The 13,406-nt window shown below is 40.9% G+C and overlaps 1 protein-coding gene and 1 pseudogene across 1 annotated transcript in view; one reads left to right on the top strand and one right to left on the bottom strand.

The window, feature by feature from the left end:
- Window positions 1–1,918: 1,918 nt before the first annotated feature.
- On the bottom strand, window positions 1,919–5,606 carry LOC114890812 (annotated as a pseudogene).
- Window positions 5,607–7,440: 1,834 nt separating this feature from the next.
- MAP3K7CL (MAP3K7 C-terminal like) overlaps window positions 7,441–13,406 on the top strand; it is a 36,560-nt gene continuing 30,594 nt past the window's right edge. The window contains exon 1 of the mRNA XM_029215370.1: window positions 7,441–7,525. Within this exon, the coding sequence (XP_029071203.1) occupies window positions 7,456–7,525 (70 nt within the window). The 5' untranslated portion in view covers window positions 7,441–7,455. The remainder of the gene's footprint in view (window positions 7,526–13,406) is intronic.

The raw sequence follows: 13,406 nt of genomic DNA, 5'->3' as shown, positions 1-13,406 counted from the left end.
AGCCTAAGTGTCCATCGACAGATGAATGGATAAAGAAGATGTGGCACATATATACAATGGAATATTACCCAGCCATAAAATCAATGAAATTGAGTTATTTCTAATGAGGTGGGTGGACCTAGAGTCTGTCATACAGAGTGAGGTAAGTCAGAAAGAGAAAAACAAGTACCAGATGCCAAGGCACATATATGGAATCTAAAAAAATGGTTCTCATGAATCTAGGGGCAGGACAGGAATAAAGACACAGATGTAGAGAATGGACTTGAGGACACAGTGGGGGAAGGGTAAGCTGGGACGAAGTGAGAGAGAGGCATGGGCATATATACACTACCAAATGTAAAATAGATAGCTAGTGGGAAGCAGCTGCAAAGCACAGGAAGATCAGCTCGGTGCTTTGTGACCACCTAGAGAGGTGGGATAGGGAGGGTGGGAGGGAGGAAGATGCAAGAGGGAGGAGATATGGGGATCTATGTATACATACGGCTGATTCACTTTGTTATACAGAGGAAACTAACACACCATTGTAAAGCAATTATACTCCAATAAAGATGTTAAAAGAAAGAAAGGAAGAACTTTGGGGCTGTTGTGAAGGAAAGTCTGACATGTAAGAGTTTTTCTGTGGGGATGGAGTTGGGAGGGATGAATAGAAGAGAGGCAACTGAGAGCGGCACAAAATGAAAAGTTAATTTTCTCCAAGGAGACTCTGCCCTGCCCCTCTGGGAGAGGTATGTCCACTGGAGCTTCAGACTGTGGTGAGGTGAGATAGGAGCTGGTAAACTATGGCTGTGGGCCAAATACAGGCTGCTGTCTGTTTCTGTAAATAAAGTTTTATTGGAACACAGACATGTCCATTTGTTTCCCATTTTTGTAAATAAAGTTGGAGCACCTCCATTCAAATACATCTTGTCTGTGGCTGCTTTTGTGCTACAATGGCAGAGATGAGTAAATCTGAGAGAGATTGTAAGAGCTCATTCAGTGTAAAACATTTAGTATCTGATCCTTTACAGAAAAAAAACTGCTTTTTTTTTATAAAAACTGTTTTTTTTTTTAATAAAAACTGACGGTTATAAGGGAAAACTCATTACTTCACCATGGTGAAACATTTCTTTTGGAGATTATAGGCTACCTACATCACACAGCAGTGGAGAGCTAACTTTAAAGTATTGATGAAAATGTCTTTTAAACCATTCTCTAAATGCTGTACACAAATATTAGCACTTCTTGTTTAAATTTATAAAACCCTGGACATACCCCAGCCCTACTGAGTCACCCCCATGGCAGAGTCTGGGAATAGGTATTTTTAAAAGGCATGAACCCACAATGAGGCAAATTTGGGAAATGCTAGACTGGCACACACCAAGTCTTCCCAAGATGCTTATTGAATTGTACCAAGAAATTGAGATCACATTAATTGTGATAACAGTCTGTACCATGAGCTGCTGACCATAATTCAGAAGCAAGTCAAGGGTTCATCATTTGAAAAGCTCCTTGAATTCCATTAAAAATAACTTTCCATGTAACAGTAAAAATCCATTTACTGTTGAAAAGGAGAAAATAAAAAGTTTACATATTGCTTCTATCCAGAGACATGCTGTTAATCTGTTAATATTTTGATGTACACACACTGTCCCTTCTGGATTGAATTAGTATAATTCTATTGAATTCTTAAAATACCATGTAGTTATTTTGGGTTACATTTGTGGGAAGGGATTTCACTTGAGTTTCAGATTTGTTATCCTCTTGGAAGTGTTTAGATAAAGAGCCAAGAAATACATCACTGCTCCCATGGGAACAGAAGAACTGGTGAATATTATTATTAAAGCCTTGAATTTATGTGATCAGGCTTGGACAGAGCACATTTAGACTATTTAGATGTATTCTTTTTGTTTCTTTCTTGTTGTTGTTGTCATATTATCCTTTAATGACATCTTTTCCTTTGTCTCTCTTTACCAACTGGCATCACCATACCACTGTTGATGTCATGAGGATGCAGCCACTGACATTGCAGCCCACACAATGGGTGGTCCCCAGGATTGCTGTAAAGGTGCTGGAGAATTCTCTGGATAAAGATCTATGCTGCATCTGTCAGGTGCTTTTGACAATATCATAAGAGGTGATATTTCCATTGTATTTAATGTATAACTGCCGTGTTCTAGCTCTGGTTGGTTCGCCAAGGGCTTTTATGATCAGGGCAGAGGAGGAAGGTGCTACCTCATTCTGGGCCTTTCCATTCTGAAGGGTCAGTTTCACTGGAATCCAGATGCTTCCAGTTATGGATTTCCTAGGCAATGTCCTTGTCACCACCAGCTTTTCTGAAGTCACTCCCATGGGCTGATTTGGGAGCCAGTGCAGAATTGGTATCCACTTCCCCACCAGCACACACAAGATCCACAACTTCGGTTTCCTTGAGGTTGAATTTAGGTGTCACGGTAAAGATGGCTGGTGTCGGATGAACCTGGATGCTAACAGATCATGAAGAAAGTTATAACTTTGTCTCCTTCACTCCAAAAGTTGAGTGTCAGACATCGGTAATGAAACAACTCAATTTGATATTTCATATACAGTGCATCCTGGTATAGTGGAAATAGCATGAACTAAAAATTGGAAAACCTGGATCTTATCTGGGTCATTATTCCATAATGATCATTTATCCTTGAACCTTTTACTTAAATTGTTTGAGTCTCAGTTTCCTCATCTGTTAAATAGGGCTGACAGTATTGGCCATGTTTATTTCATAGGATTATTGGGAAGATGAAGATAAACTCTTTTGAATAAGACTCTTTCTGGGGCTTCCCTGGTGGTGCAGTGGTTAAGAATCCTCCTGCCAATGCAGCAGACACAGGTTTGAGCCCTGGTCCAGGAAGATTCCACAGGCCACGGAGCAACTGAGTCCACAAGCCACAACTACTGAAGCCCGTGCACCTAGAGCCCGTGCTCCACAACAAGAGAAGCCACCACAATGAGAAGCCCGTGCACCCCAACGAAGAGTAGCTCCCGCTCGCCGCAACTACAGAAAGCCTGTGCTCAGCAATGACGACCCAACACAGCCAAAAATAAATAAATACAAATAAATAAATTTATTAAAACAAGAGTCTTTTTAATCAGTTTTAATGCAATATGTAAGACGATATTATTATCCATAAAATAACATCAAACAGTAATAATAATTCCTGGAAAGATTTGCAGTTAGAAATGCAAATAGGTTTATATGTGAATGTTTTTAATCATCTGAATCTATGCCCCTTATTACTGTGGATAGCATGACAAATTAACCTTTTATTCATTAGACCAAGGAAACCTGCTAAATCGTTTTACCTATTTAACATTTTTTGAGCAGTTTAAGGTTTACAGAAAAAAAAAATGAGTGAAAAGCACAGAGTTCCCTTCTATTCCCTCCCCCCCCACTTCTCCTCCCCTATTTCCCCAATTATTAACATCTTGCATTAGCGTGGTACATTTGTTACAATTGATGAGTCAATACAGACACAGTCTTATTAACTGAAGTCTGTAGTTTATAACTCTTGGTGTTGTACATTTTATGGGTTTGACAAACATATGACATATATTCACCATTATAGTGTCACACAGAATAGTTTCACTGCCCTAAAAATCCTATGCTCCCTATTCATCTCTCTCTCCCTCTCTTTAAACCCCTGGCAACTACTGATCTTTTTCCTGTCTCCATAATGGTGCCTTTTCCAGAATGTTGTATAGTTGGAATCATGCAATATGTAGCCTTTTCAAATTGGCTTCTTTCACTTAGTAATATACATGTAAGTTTCCTCCATGTGTTTTGTGGCTTGATAGCTCATTTCTTTTTATTATTGAATAATATTTCATTGTCTGGATGTACCACAGTTTGTTTATCCATTCACCTATGAAAGGACCTCTTGTTTGCCTCCAAGTTTTGGCAATCATGAATAAAGCTGCTATAAACATCTGTGTGTAAGTCTTTGTGTGGGCATAAGTTTTAGTTCCTTTGGGTAAATACCAAGGAGTGTGATGGCTGGATCATAATGGTAAGTACATGTTTAGTTTTGTAGGAAGCTGCCAAAGTGTCTTCCAAAGTGGCCACACCATTTTTCACCCTCACCAGTATTTGGTGTTGTTAGTGTTTTGGATTTTGGCCATTCTAAGAGGGATGTAGTGGAATATCAATGTTATTTTAATTTGCAATTTCCTAACGACCTATGGTGTTCAGCATTTTTTCATATGATTATTTGCCATCTCTGTATCTTCTTTTGTGAGGTGTCTGTTCATATCTTTTGTCCATTTTTTTTTTTTTTTTTTTTTTTTGCGGTACGCAGGCCTCTCACCGCTGCGGCCTCTCCCATTGCGGAGCACAGGCTCCGGACGCGCAGGCTCAGCAGCCATGGCCCACGGGCCCAGGCGCTCCGCGGCACACGGGATCCTCCCGGACTGGGGCACGAACCTGTGTCCCCTGCATCGGCAGGCGGACTCCCAACCACTGCGCCACCAGGGGAGCCCTGCCCATTTTTAAATTGGGTTGTTTTCCTACTGTTGAGTTTTAAGAGTTCTGTTTATATCTTGGATACCCATCCTTTACCTGGTATGTATTTTGCAAAGATTTTCTCCCAGTCTGTGCATTCTCTGGATACTTGTTTATCTTTAATTATTTAACCTCAACATCAACATCCAACTCTTTTAAAGTTCTACCCATCTTCAGGTTGATAGCTATTAAAAAGTTTGAACAGTTTGAACTTTCCCTTCCTGTTTACCATTGACTCAGTTTGCGGTCGGTTGCATCGTAGATGGGATCAAGTCATCAAGCCCAACAGCAGCTCGACCTCAGACCTCACGTTCTTAAGTCGAATCATCGCTGCCATCATCTGAGAGTCGGCTTGTGGCCTGTCCAAGTTGGCTGGGTCCCGGGGAGCTGACTGGAGCGGCCGACATTTTTGCTGACTGGAGTCATGCTATCTTTGCCAGTTTGCTGGAATAGACACAGACACCGATTGGGTCACGCTGAAGACATTCCTGTCTTGTGAAGCAAGTCTGTTTGTATTTTAGGTTTGCCAGGACTAATGAATTAAAACATTTGGACTCTCCACGACTTGCTGTTTATCAATGCCTCTGACAGGAGGAGGGATTTCTTTTGCTCTTGCTTTTTCTAGAAGCATGACAACATCCTGGCTGTTGGAGAGACAAGGAAAGGAGAGAGGGGTCGTGGAGGGAAGTACAACAGGGAGGCCCCGTGGGACGCCGGAGTCTGTGGGACAGCAGGTAGCAGCGAGCCGCCCTCCCAGCTGTCACTGCTCCTCAGATTGTCAGCGGCTGCTATGCGGCAGGTGCAGCCTGCTCTGCCACTAGGTCTGTACTCCACAAAGGCAACGACCGGCCAAGGCAGTGGCTGGCCCTGGATTACACAAGTGCAGACACTCAACTAAGTGAGGTAAGGCGACAGGTGTGAAAACCCAACTAAACGCTCAGAGCACCAGCAACTTAACCAAAGCTCTGCTACCACCGAGAGGAGGAATCAGTGGCCCATTTTCCCAGGCGGTGTGATGAAAAGGCAAGTTGGTTCAGGGGCTCTTGTGGCTGACACCGTGTGGAACTCAAAATCCACCCAACTTTGCCGCCGCCATCCTTTGGGAGGCGGACAGATGTTCTCTGTTGTGTGGAGGGGAGGGACTCTAATTAGCTGTGTTGATCAATTCCATTTCCCGTGGCTGAAAACCCTGCCAGAGATCTATTTACAAAATCCCAGGAGGCAAACTTCCACCTCTTCTGGTTTATTTCTTGGTGCAGGAGAGCATTGGGAGATTTAGCCAAAAGAGGAGTGAAGCTTTTCATCCTCAGATGTTACGATAAAATGGTTTGGTGATGGTACAGGGCGTAACAATAAGATTTTTTTCTTTTGGCTACAACTTTAAGGGGTTTTTTATTGTCTGTTTTGTTAAATTTGAGACAGTCTGTTCTATTCCCTAGGAACAGGTGGCTAACAAGATGGTTGATTCTAAGCAGACGAGACTACACAGAAATGTATGTCAGAGCTAAGATAAAACAAATTTTGAGTCAAGTAACAGTGATTTTATATTACCATTTTCTTGAGTCGAATGTTTCACATTAATACTTCTTTTCTAACTTAGAATGACATGACTTGGAGTGCTTTATGGTTCATTGCTACTTGTAGTGTTCAATGAATGGGCCAAATATGATTCTAACTGGGTGATGAACAGTTGCTGGTTTTTCTCCAAAGCTATACTAGGTGTTTAATATAAGCATGTTCTTTTTTCATATACTGGTGATAAGATGATTCCATATGTATGTATGTCTAAATATATATATTATATGTATATATGCATTCGCTTTGGCTCTATAAATAATTGTAAAAACAAAATTCAGTGTTCTAGACACTATTTTTAGATAGAGAAAAGTTATGGGAAAGAATCAGAAACCTTGCTGTGAGAAAATGTCCTTCTAAAGCAGTTCCCAGAATCTCGCTAAGGATGGTTAAAGAGATGATTTATATTTTGCCATTTTTAGAGACATTTTCTTTAAAATATCATTCAGAGTTTTTGGTTTACTGTCTCCATGAGAAGGAAAGTAGAGGGCTTAGGGGAAAGCATGACTAAAAATAGAAAAGTTAAATATATGGATTTAAATGACAAAGATAACTTGTGTTTATAATAATATCTTTTCGTAGACCCATTGAACAAAAATTATCAAATATCTTGGTTAAATTATTATACAAAGAAATTTTCATGTATTTTCACCCACCCCAACCCATATTATCTGTAGCATGCTTTTCCATTCATTCTATCTTAGTTTATTAAATGATAAATTAGTAGGTGATGTAGATCATCAATAGGATGTTTTTAGGATGTGTCTTTTGCTCATATCACACAACCTTAGAAATGTTTGGTAGATTAATAGGTAGTTAATCAGATATTTAAAGCACATACTATTCAGAATATAACCAGGGGATATTTTAAAATAGTCTTTGGTATTCTTGAAATAATTCCATGATAGGTATTTGTTACCACTCCCAGATCAATAATTCAGATCCAATTTAGGCTTTTGAGTGTGAAAAGATGTCTGTTGCCTTATTAAGACTTCTTTATCCCCCTCAATTAAAAATAAAATACTATATAAGACCTCAAAGGGCCAGGGTTGGACTGGTCAGTGTAAGGGATACTAAAAAAGTGAGGTGGGTGGAGATTTTGCCCCATCTTTTATATTTTGTTCTAGATGTATTTCCAAAGCAAATGTTTTTATAAGCCAGAAAAAGAATTATAAATGGGACAGGTGTAGGGAAAGCAAGCTAGGAGCTAGGAATATCTTTAAAATAAGAAAGCAGTGCTTACTAACTTTCCCCTCTAAGTTCCAAAGGCCTCTGAGTATTCGAGGGGTAATGTTGGGTAAAGTGACAATGGCTCTCTCTTGTCATTACAGCTGGAAGACCAGGAGGAAGGCCAAGGCTCAGGTGCCCACATGATCAGCACAGCCAGGGTACCTGCAGATAAGCCAGTACGCATTGCCTTCAGCCTCGATAATGCCTCAGGTATGCTCTGCTTTGAGGCAAAGTGTTGCCTCCCCAGCCTGCTGCCTTCTTGCCATCATTTTTTCTAGTTCCACAAAGGGCATTTAAAAATGCACGCCTGGGGACTTCCCTGGCAGTCCAGTGGTTAGGAGTCCGAGCTTCCACTGCAGGGGGCACGAGTTCGATCCCTGGTCAGGGAACTAAGATCCTGCAGGCTGTGTGGCCAAAAAAAAAAAAAAAAAAATGCATGCCTGGCATGAGCCAATGTTGGGGAGAGTGATTCTTCATCATGCATCGTTGGAGAGTGGCTTCCAGGAATGCCTCTGGTGACGCTTCCATCTCCAAACCTTTGGTCGTTTGAGCACATTTCTTCTTCTTCTTTTTTAAAAAAGTATTTATTTATATTTCTTTAGGCTGTGCCGGGTCTTAGTTGCAGCACTCGGGACCTTCCTTGTGGCATGAGGATTTTTAGTTGCAGCATGTGGACTTCTTAGTTGCAGCATGCATGCGGGATCTAGGTCCCCCACCACAGATCAAACCCGGGGCCCCTGCATTGGGAGCACGGAGTCTTACCCACTGGACCACCAGGGAAGTCCCTCTTCTTATTTTTTTACTTTTTCCATTTTAGTTTTCTTTTATTATAAAATTCATGGAGCTATAACAATTTCTAATGAGAACAAATTATGTCATTGTTAAAACTGCATGAGGAAACGTTTATTAAGAGCTGGCAGTTGGCTAGGTAATATAAAAATATCACTGTCCCTGTTCCAGCAGCATTTCCTGAAGCCTAAGTTCCAAATGCTGGTTTCTCACTGGTGCTCCCACACTTCCGGCTAGTAAACAGACTTCAGCGGGAGTGATGAATGGGACAGGTGAGGCGGACCTTCTTGAAATAGTATGGTCTGAGGTGAGGCTGCCGTACTTAGAGCCCTTTGTCATGGCTTCCTTCAATGACCTCTTAACACACATACTCAGTTCCACCGTCTTTGACAGGGGACCTCAGGTGGTGTGAGGTCACAGCAGTGAGGAAGGGAAGACTTGGATCTCTTCCACTGGTGTCATCTTTTGCTTTCAGTCTAATGTCATCTGTTAAAATCACATAGTCATACGCTTAAACAACATTATCATTTAAACCTTGCATCTTCTGAGCATTGATTCCCTCCTTCCTTCTTTTTCTCCTTCCCTCCCTCCCTCCCTCCCTTGCTTCCTTCCTTTCTTCCTTCCTTCCTTCCTTCCTTCCCTCCTACAATGCTCCTGTAGGAAGGAATGCTTTAAAAAGTAATGATTGAAAAGGGACAGGTTCCTCCCCAAAATAATGCAAAGTAAGGATCTGGGCTCTGTGAAGTCTGACACTACACAACCCATTTAGACTTTACTATACCAAGTGATTATGGTGGTGACACCTCTGCCCTGGGGTTCCTGGACTATGCAGCCCCCAGTGGAGAATTCGTTCTAGAGAAGGAAGAGGTGAAGCCTTGACTCTTCATCATCTGTTCTTCCAACACTCTTCCCATGGCCGCTGTTATATTATATTCCCAATCAAGGTTGCCTTGCAAGACAATGATGAAGGGGAAACCTCCCAAAAGGCAAACCAATCCGTCTCAACTAAGAAATGACAACTACCACTAATTGCATTTGTCTTTGCATTAGATCTTCACTTATATTATTTCTGATCTTTAAAATAACCATGCAGTGTAGGCATTACTATTTCCAATTTGCAGAGACAGAGATCAAGGTCCAGAGGCCCCACTGTTAGTGAGTAACAGAGTTATGATTTAAACTCAGGTCCCTAGACTGGACTGTCTGAACTCTTCATTATCCCATCATGCATCTCTAGGAAGAAAAAGGAAGCTATGTTTGTAGGGAAAGAGAGTATGTAAGAACTCTCTGTACTTTCTGCTCAATTTATCTGTAAACCTAAAACTGCACTAAAAAATAAAGTCAATAATTAAAAACAAAACAAAAAAGAAAAGCTCCTTCTTTTTTTTTTTTTTTTTTTTTGCGGTACGCGGTCCTCTCACTGCTGTGGACTCTCCCGTTGAGGAGCACAGGCTCCAGATGTGCAGGCTCAGCAGCCATGGCTCACGGGCCCAGCCGCTCCACGGCATGTGGGATCTTCCTGAACCGGGGCACGAACCTGTGCTCCCTGCATCGGCAGGCGGACTCTCAACCACTGAACCACCAGGGAAGCCCGCTCCTTCTGTTTTTACGCATTTCATAAATGCAAGATTTTGAGGAATAATCAGTGCTTGAGTGGCTAGCTCTCAAGACAGACACATGTAAACCCAAAATCCCAAGGGAGAAAGAAGATGTACAATTTTCTTCCCTGTGCTCGTATCCCACCTGAGCAGGACAAGTCCTGTCGCAATCAACAGTGTTACAGAAAAAATCTAGTATATAAAGCTTGTTTATTTCAAACAATATTATTATATCATAATTTTGGGCAACACAAATAAACATATTGGTCCCTCATATTCATTTTAACAAAATTTAATTTATGTACAGAAAAGAACCATGGAGAGGTGGATCTTCTCTTTGGGCTACATGAAAGACTCTTCCTTGAAGTACAAGATGTACAACTTGTAATTAATTTGCCACCATCCTTTGAACCCTCTTGGCCCCTGACTGGGAATTCCTGCATGTTTTTCATCAGTCATTTTCGATTGGTTTGTTCCAGTCTCTTTCAAATGTCCCAAGAATGCCCACTTCTGAAATTCACAGTTTTTGATACAGTAGCTTCAAATAAGGGCTGTCATTTATTTCAAGTTAATTTCTGACTTCCAGTTCTACAGAAAGATGCTCACGAAGCCTTATGAAGAACGTCCTAAAATTAAATTTTGTAAAATGATCAATGTGTCCCCATATCTCTCGAAAGGGCATCTAACAAGAGAATCCAAGACAGGAGCTGGGGTTCTGTGTTTCTCCATCTTTCTTAAAATAATCACCCAAGAGCACTCAACAAAAACATATGTTCCATGGCCCCACTCCTCCTGCAGTAGGCTCGGACTGAAGCCCAGCAATCTGTATTTTCCCATGCACCTGAGCTTACAAGTGCACAGAAAGATGCCTTGCAGATATCTGGGGACACTCCCTCTGAATTCTCGAATGAGGAGTGTGTGGAGTGTCACACCAAGCAACACTTGCCATCATACACACTATGCATGCCTTTTGAATTCCAGTGCATGTGGTCCATAGACCACACACTTGGGGGAAAACAAAGGAAAAATCCTAGACTTTTACAATAAATGGGAAAACTAAGGTAAACTTTTAGGGAGTAATTCCTTATTATTGAGTCCATGATAAAAGGAGATGTCTTTGCCTGTGAACGTTGACTTGTTCATTTCTTACGAGCCTAATACAGTGCTTATTCCTCTGGTCATGTTAGGACCATTTCTTTTCTTTTTTTTAAATTTTTTTGCATATTTATCTGAGACAATTTAGTGTAGAGGTTAAGGGAATACGGCTTTGAAATCAGTGAGCTGTGGTTTCTAGATCCATTTCCATCACTGTATGATCTTGGGTAAGTCACTCAACTTTGCTGAACTTCAGTTTCTCATAAGATGTGTATAGTAATAACTCACAGAGTTCTTGTGATAGATAAAACATGTAGCATAGCACTTGACATAAATTAAGGACTCAGTTAGGCCCTGTGTTTATGATGATTGATTCTGGAAAATAAAGGAAAGTATAAAGCATGAAGCAGCTTTGTGTTTCACCTACATCTCACACTTCTACTTCTTGTCAATGTAGAGTTTATAGTATAACTGAGCTGTAATTATTTAGGGAGTAATTATCCAGTTGCTGGATTGTGGGTACCTCTGCTTCTGCTCTTAGCAGTTAGCTGAGCTTTACTTAGTTTCTATATTTCTAGCATTCTGCCAAAGGCTGGTGATATGTGCAAAGAGAAGTACAATATGATCTCTCCTGTGGGGAAAAATCTGTCCCCCAGAGCAGATGGGAACAGCTTCTTGGAAGATGTAATAGTCATCCTGGGCTTGAAGGCGGGTAGTGTAGGAAAGGTGCCATTTCTGGATACCACGTATAAGAAAAGGAAGCTACACATCTTCTAACAATTCTTCTTCCTTTTCCCTTCAAACAGAAAGCGTGAGCAAAACCTAAGTCAGGAAGAGCACAATTTGTTCAGGAAATACTAAAACTCTCTTCAGCTGGAACAGAGGTCTGAACTGTGGAAGAGTTCCTGCCATTTACTGGGCCCCTCTCTGAGCTGGGCATTGTGCTGGAGTCTTAGGTAGAATGTCTATTTTAGATAGCAGTAGACTAGAGTTACCAAGTCAATCTTAAAAGTTTAGTGAAAGAGTTTGGATTTGATCAGAAGCAATAGAGTTTCAAGAGTCCTTGAGCAAGGGAGTAATATGATGAAAATGATGAGTGTTCAATTGAGATAGTCTAGAATGTGGGGAGATGAGAGAATGCAAGGGGCTTTTTATCATGGTACACAGACAAAGTGATGAAAGCCTGGATTAGAGAATGGAATGGGGTGATTGAATTCAGAGTACATTTGGAAGGAAGGGTTGAAAGGACTTGGTGATAGACTGGCCTGGGAGATGGGGAATTGATCATTGATCATTGATAGCAGAATGAGCCACAAGTTTTCAAAAAGACTAGGGACCTCTAGGGGCTTAAATAAAGGAAGCAAGTTGTTAGGGAAAAAAAGCCTTCTAAAATACAATCACCATTTCTAGCCTACCATTAGAACCCGTCCTTAAGTAACACTTAGCTAGCCATAACTCCCAGAGGCAGCAACGCCTGTCTTTTTTTTTTTTAAGAATATATTTTATTTAATTAATTTACTTTTTTGGCTGCACCGAGAGGCTTGCGATATCTTGGGATCTTAGTTTCCCAACGAGGGATCAAACCCGGGTTCTCGGCAGTGAAAGCATGGAGTCCCTAACCACTGGACCGCCAGGAAATTCCCAGCAATGCTTGTCTTTAATAAACTATGATATGACTGGTATTACCTCCAAACTGGGAATTCCAAAGAGTTGACTTTCTAAATTGGGACCTTCATGAAGTTACTTTTCTCAATAGAAAACGTGCAGAAGAGAAATAGGAATCCCACTTCTTGGGTTATTAGAGACTCACTGGTCCTTCTCCAATTAGAGAGAATTTAGAGTTAGACAGACATGAGGATTTGATGTTAATTACTTGAGAATTTTCTTTATCTTCAGCAGAGCCAAAATCTGGCACATTCTTGTGTAAATCTAGACCTTGGATTTTTTAAAAAAAATTTTTGGCTGTTATTTAGAATCAAGGATAGTGGTATCAGCCTTAGCTGGTAGCTTTCAACAATTTGTTTAACAAATTTTTTTCAAGCTATTAGAATTTTTCATATCTGGGCATGAATTAATCATAAGACCTTTAGTTTAAAAAAACTAAAGACCCACTATGCTTAAGTAATACTATTTTGTCCTCACACATCTGGTGTTTTGTGTGGCAGTGGGAACTATGTGGAGTAGCTGAAATAGCTAGCCTTGAATCTAGTTTAACTGGGTATCGTGTGAATGTCTTTTTGCATACATGTGCAAAACTGGCTCTCAGCAAAATTGTGATGCAGGTGAAATGTCTCTTGTCATTGTCCCCTTCCTTCAACTCTTTCCTCCCTCTGGTACCTTTTGGTGTTATTTCTCTCTCCCTCTTCAGGGCCCAGAAGTTTCTGTACTCTCTTCTCTTCACAGTCTCAATCCTTGCTTTTGGGAAAGACTCTGGGAAACCTCATTCACGCTAAGCAATAAGTGTCGAGGTTTACCTTTTTATCTCTCTCAGGGTGTATTTTTGTGTATCAGTAGGAGGTCTAGGGATAAAGTTCCCACTGGAATTCTACCAGCCAACTTGGTAAGGATGGCATTTGGGAACATGGGCTGGGTGAGCCTCTTTGAACTCT

Source organism: Monodon monoceros, unplaced genomic scaffold (assembly GCF_005190385.1).
Source record: "Monodon monoceros isolate NGI ecotype Baffin Bay Population unplaced genomic scaffold, NGI_Narwhal_1 Super_Scaffold_11, whole genome shotgun sequence".
Taxonomy (NCBI): Eukaryota; Metazoa; Chordata; class Mammalia; order Artiodactyla; family Monodontidae; genus Monodon; species Monodon monoceros.
Note: the sequence above shows the minus strand (reverse complement) of the source record. Positions and strands in the feature narration are given on the sequence as shown.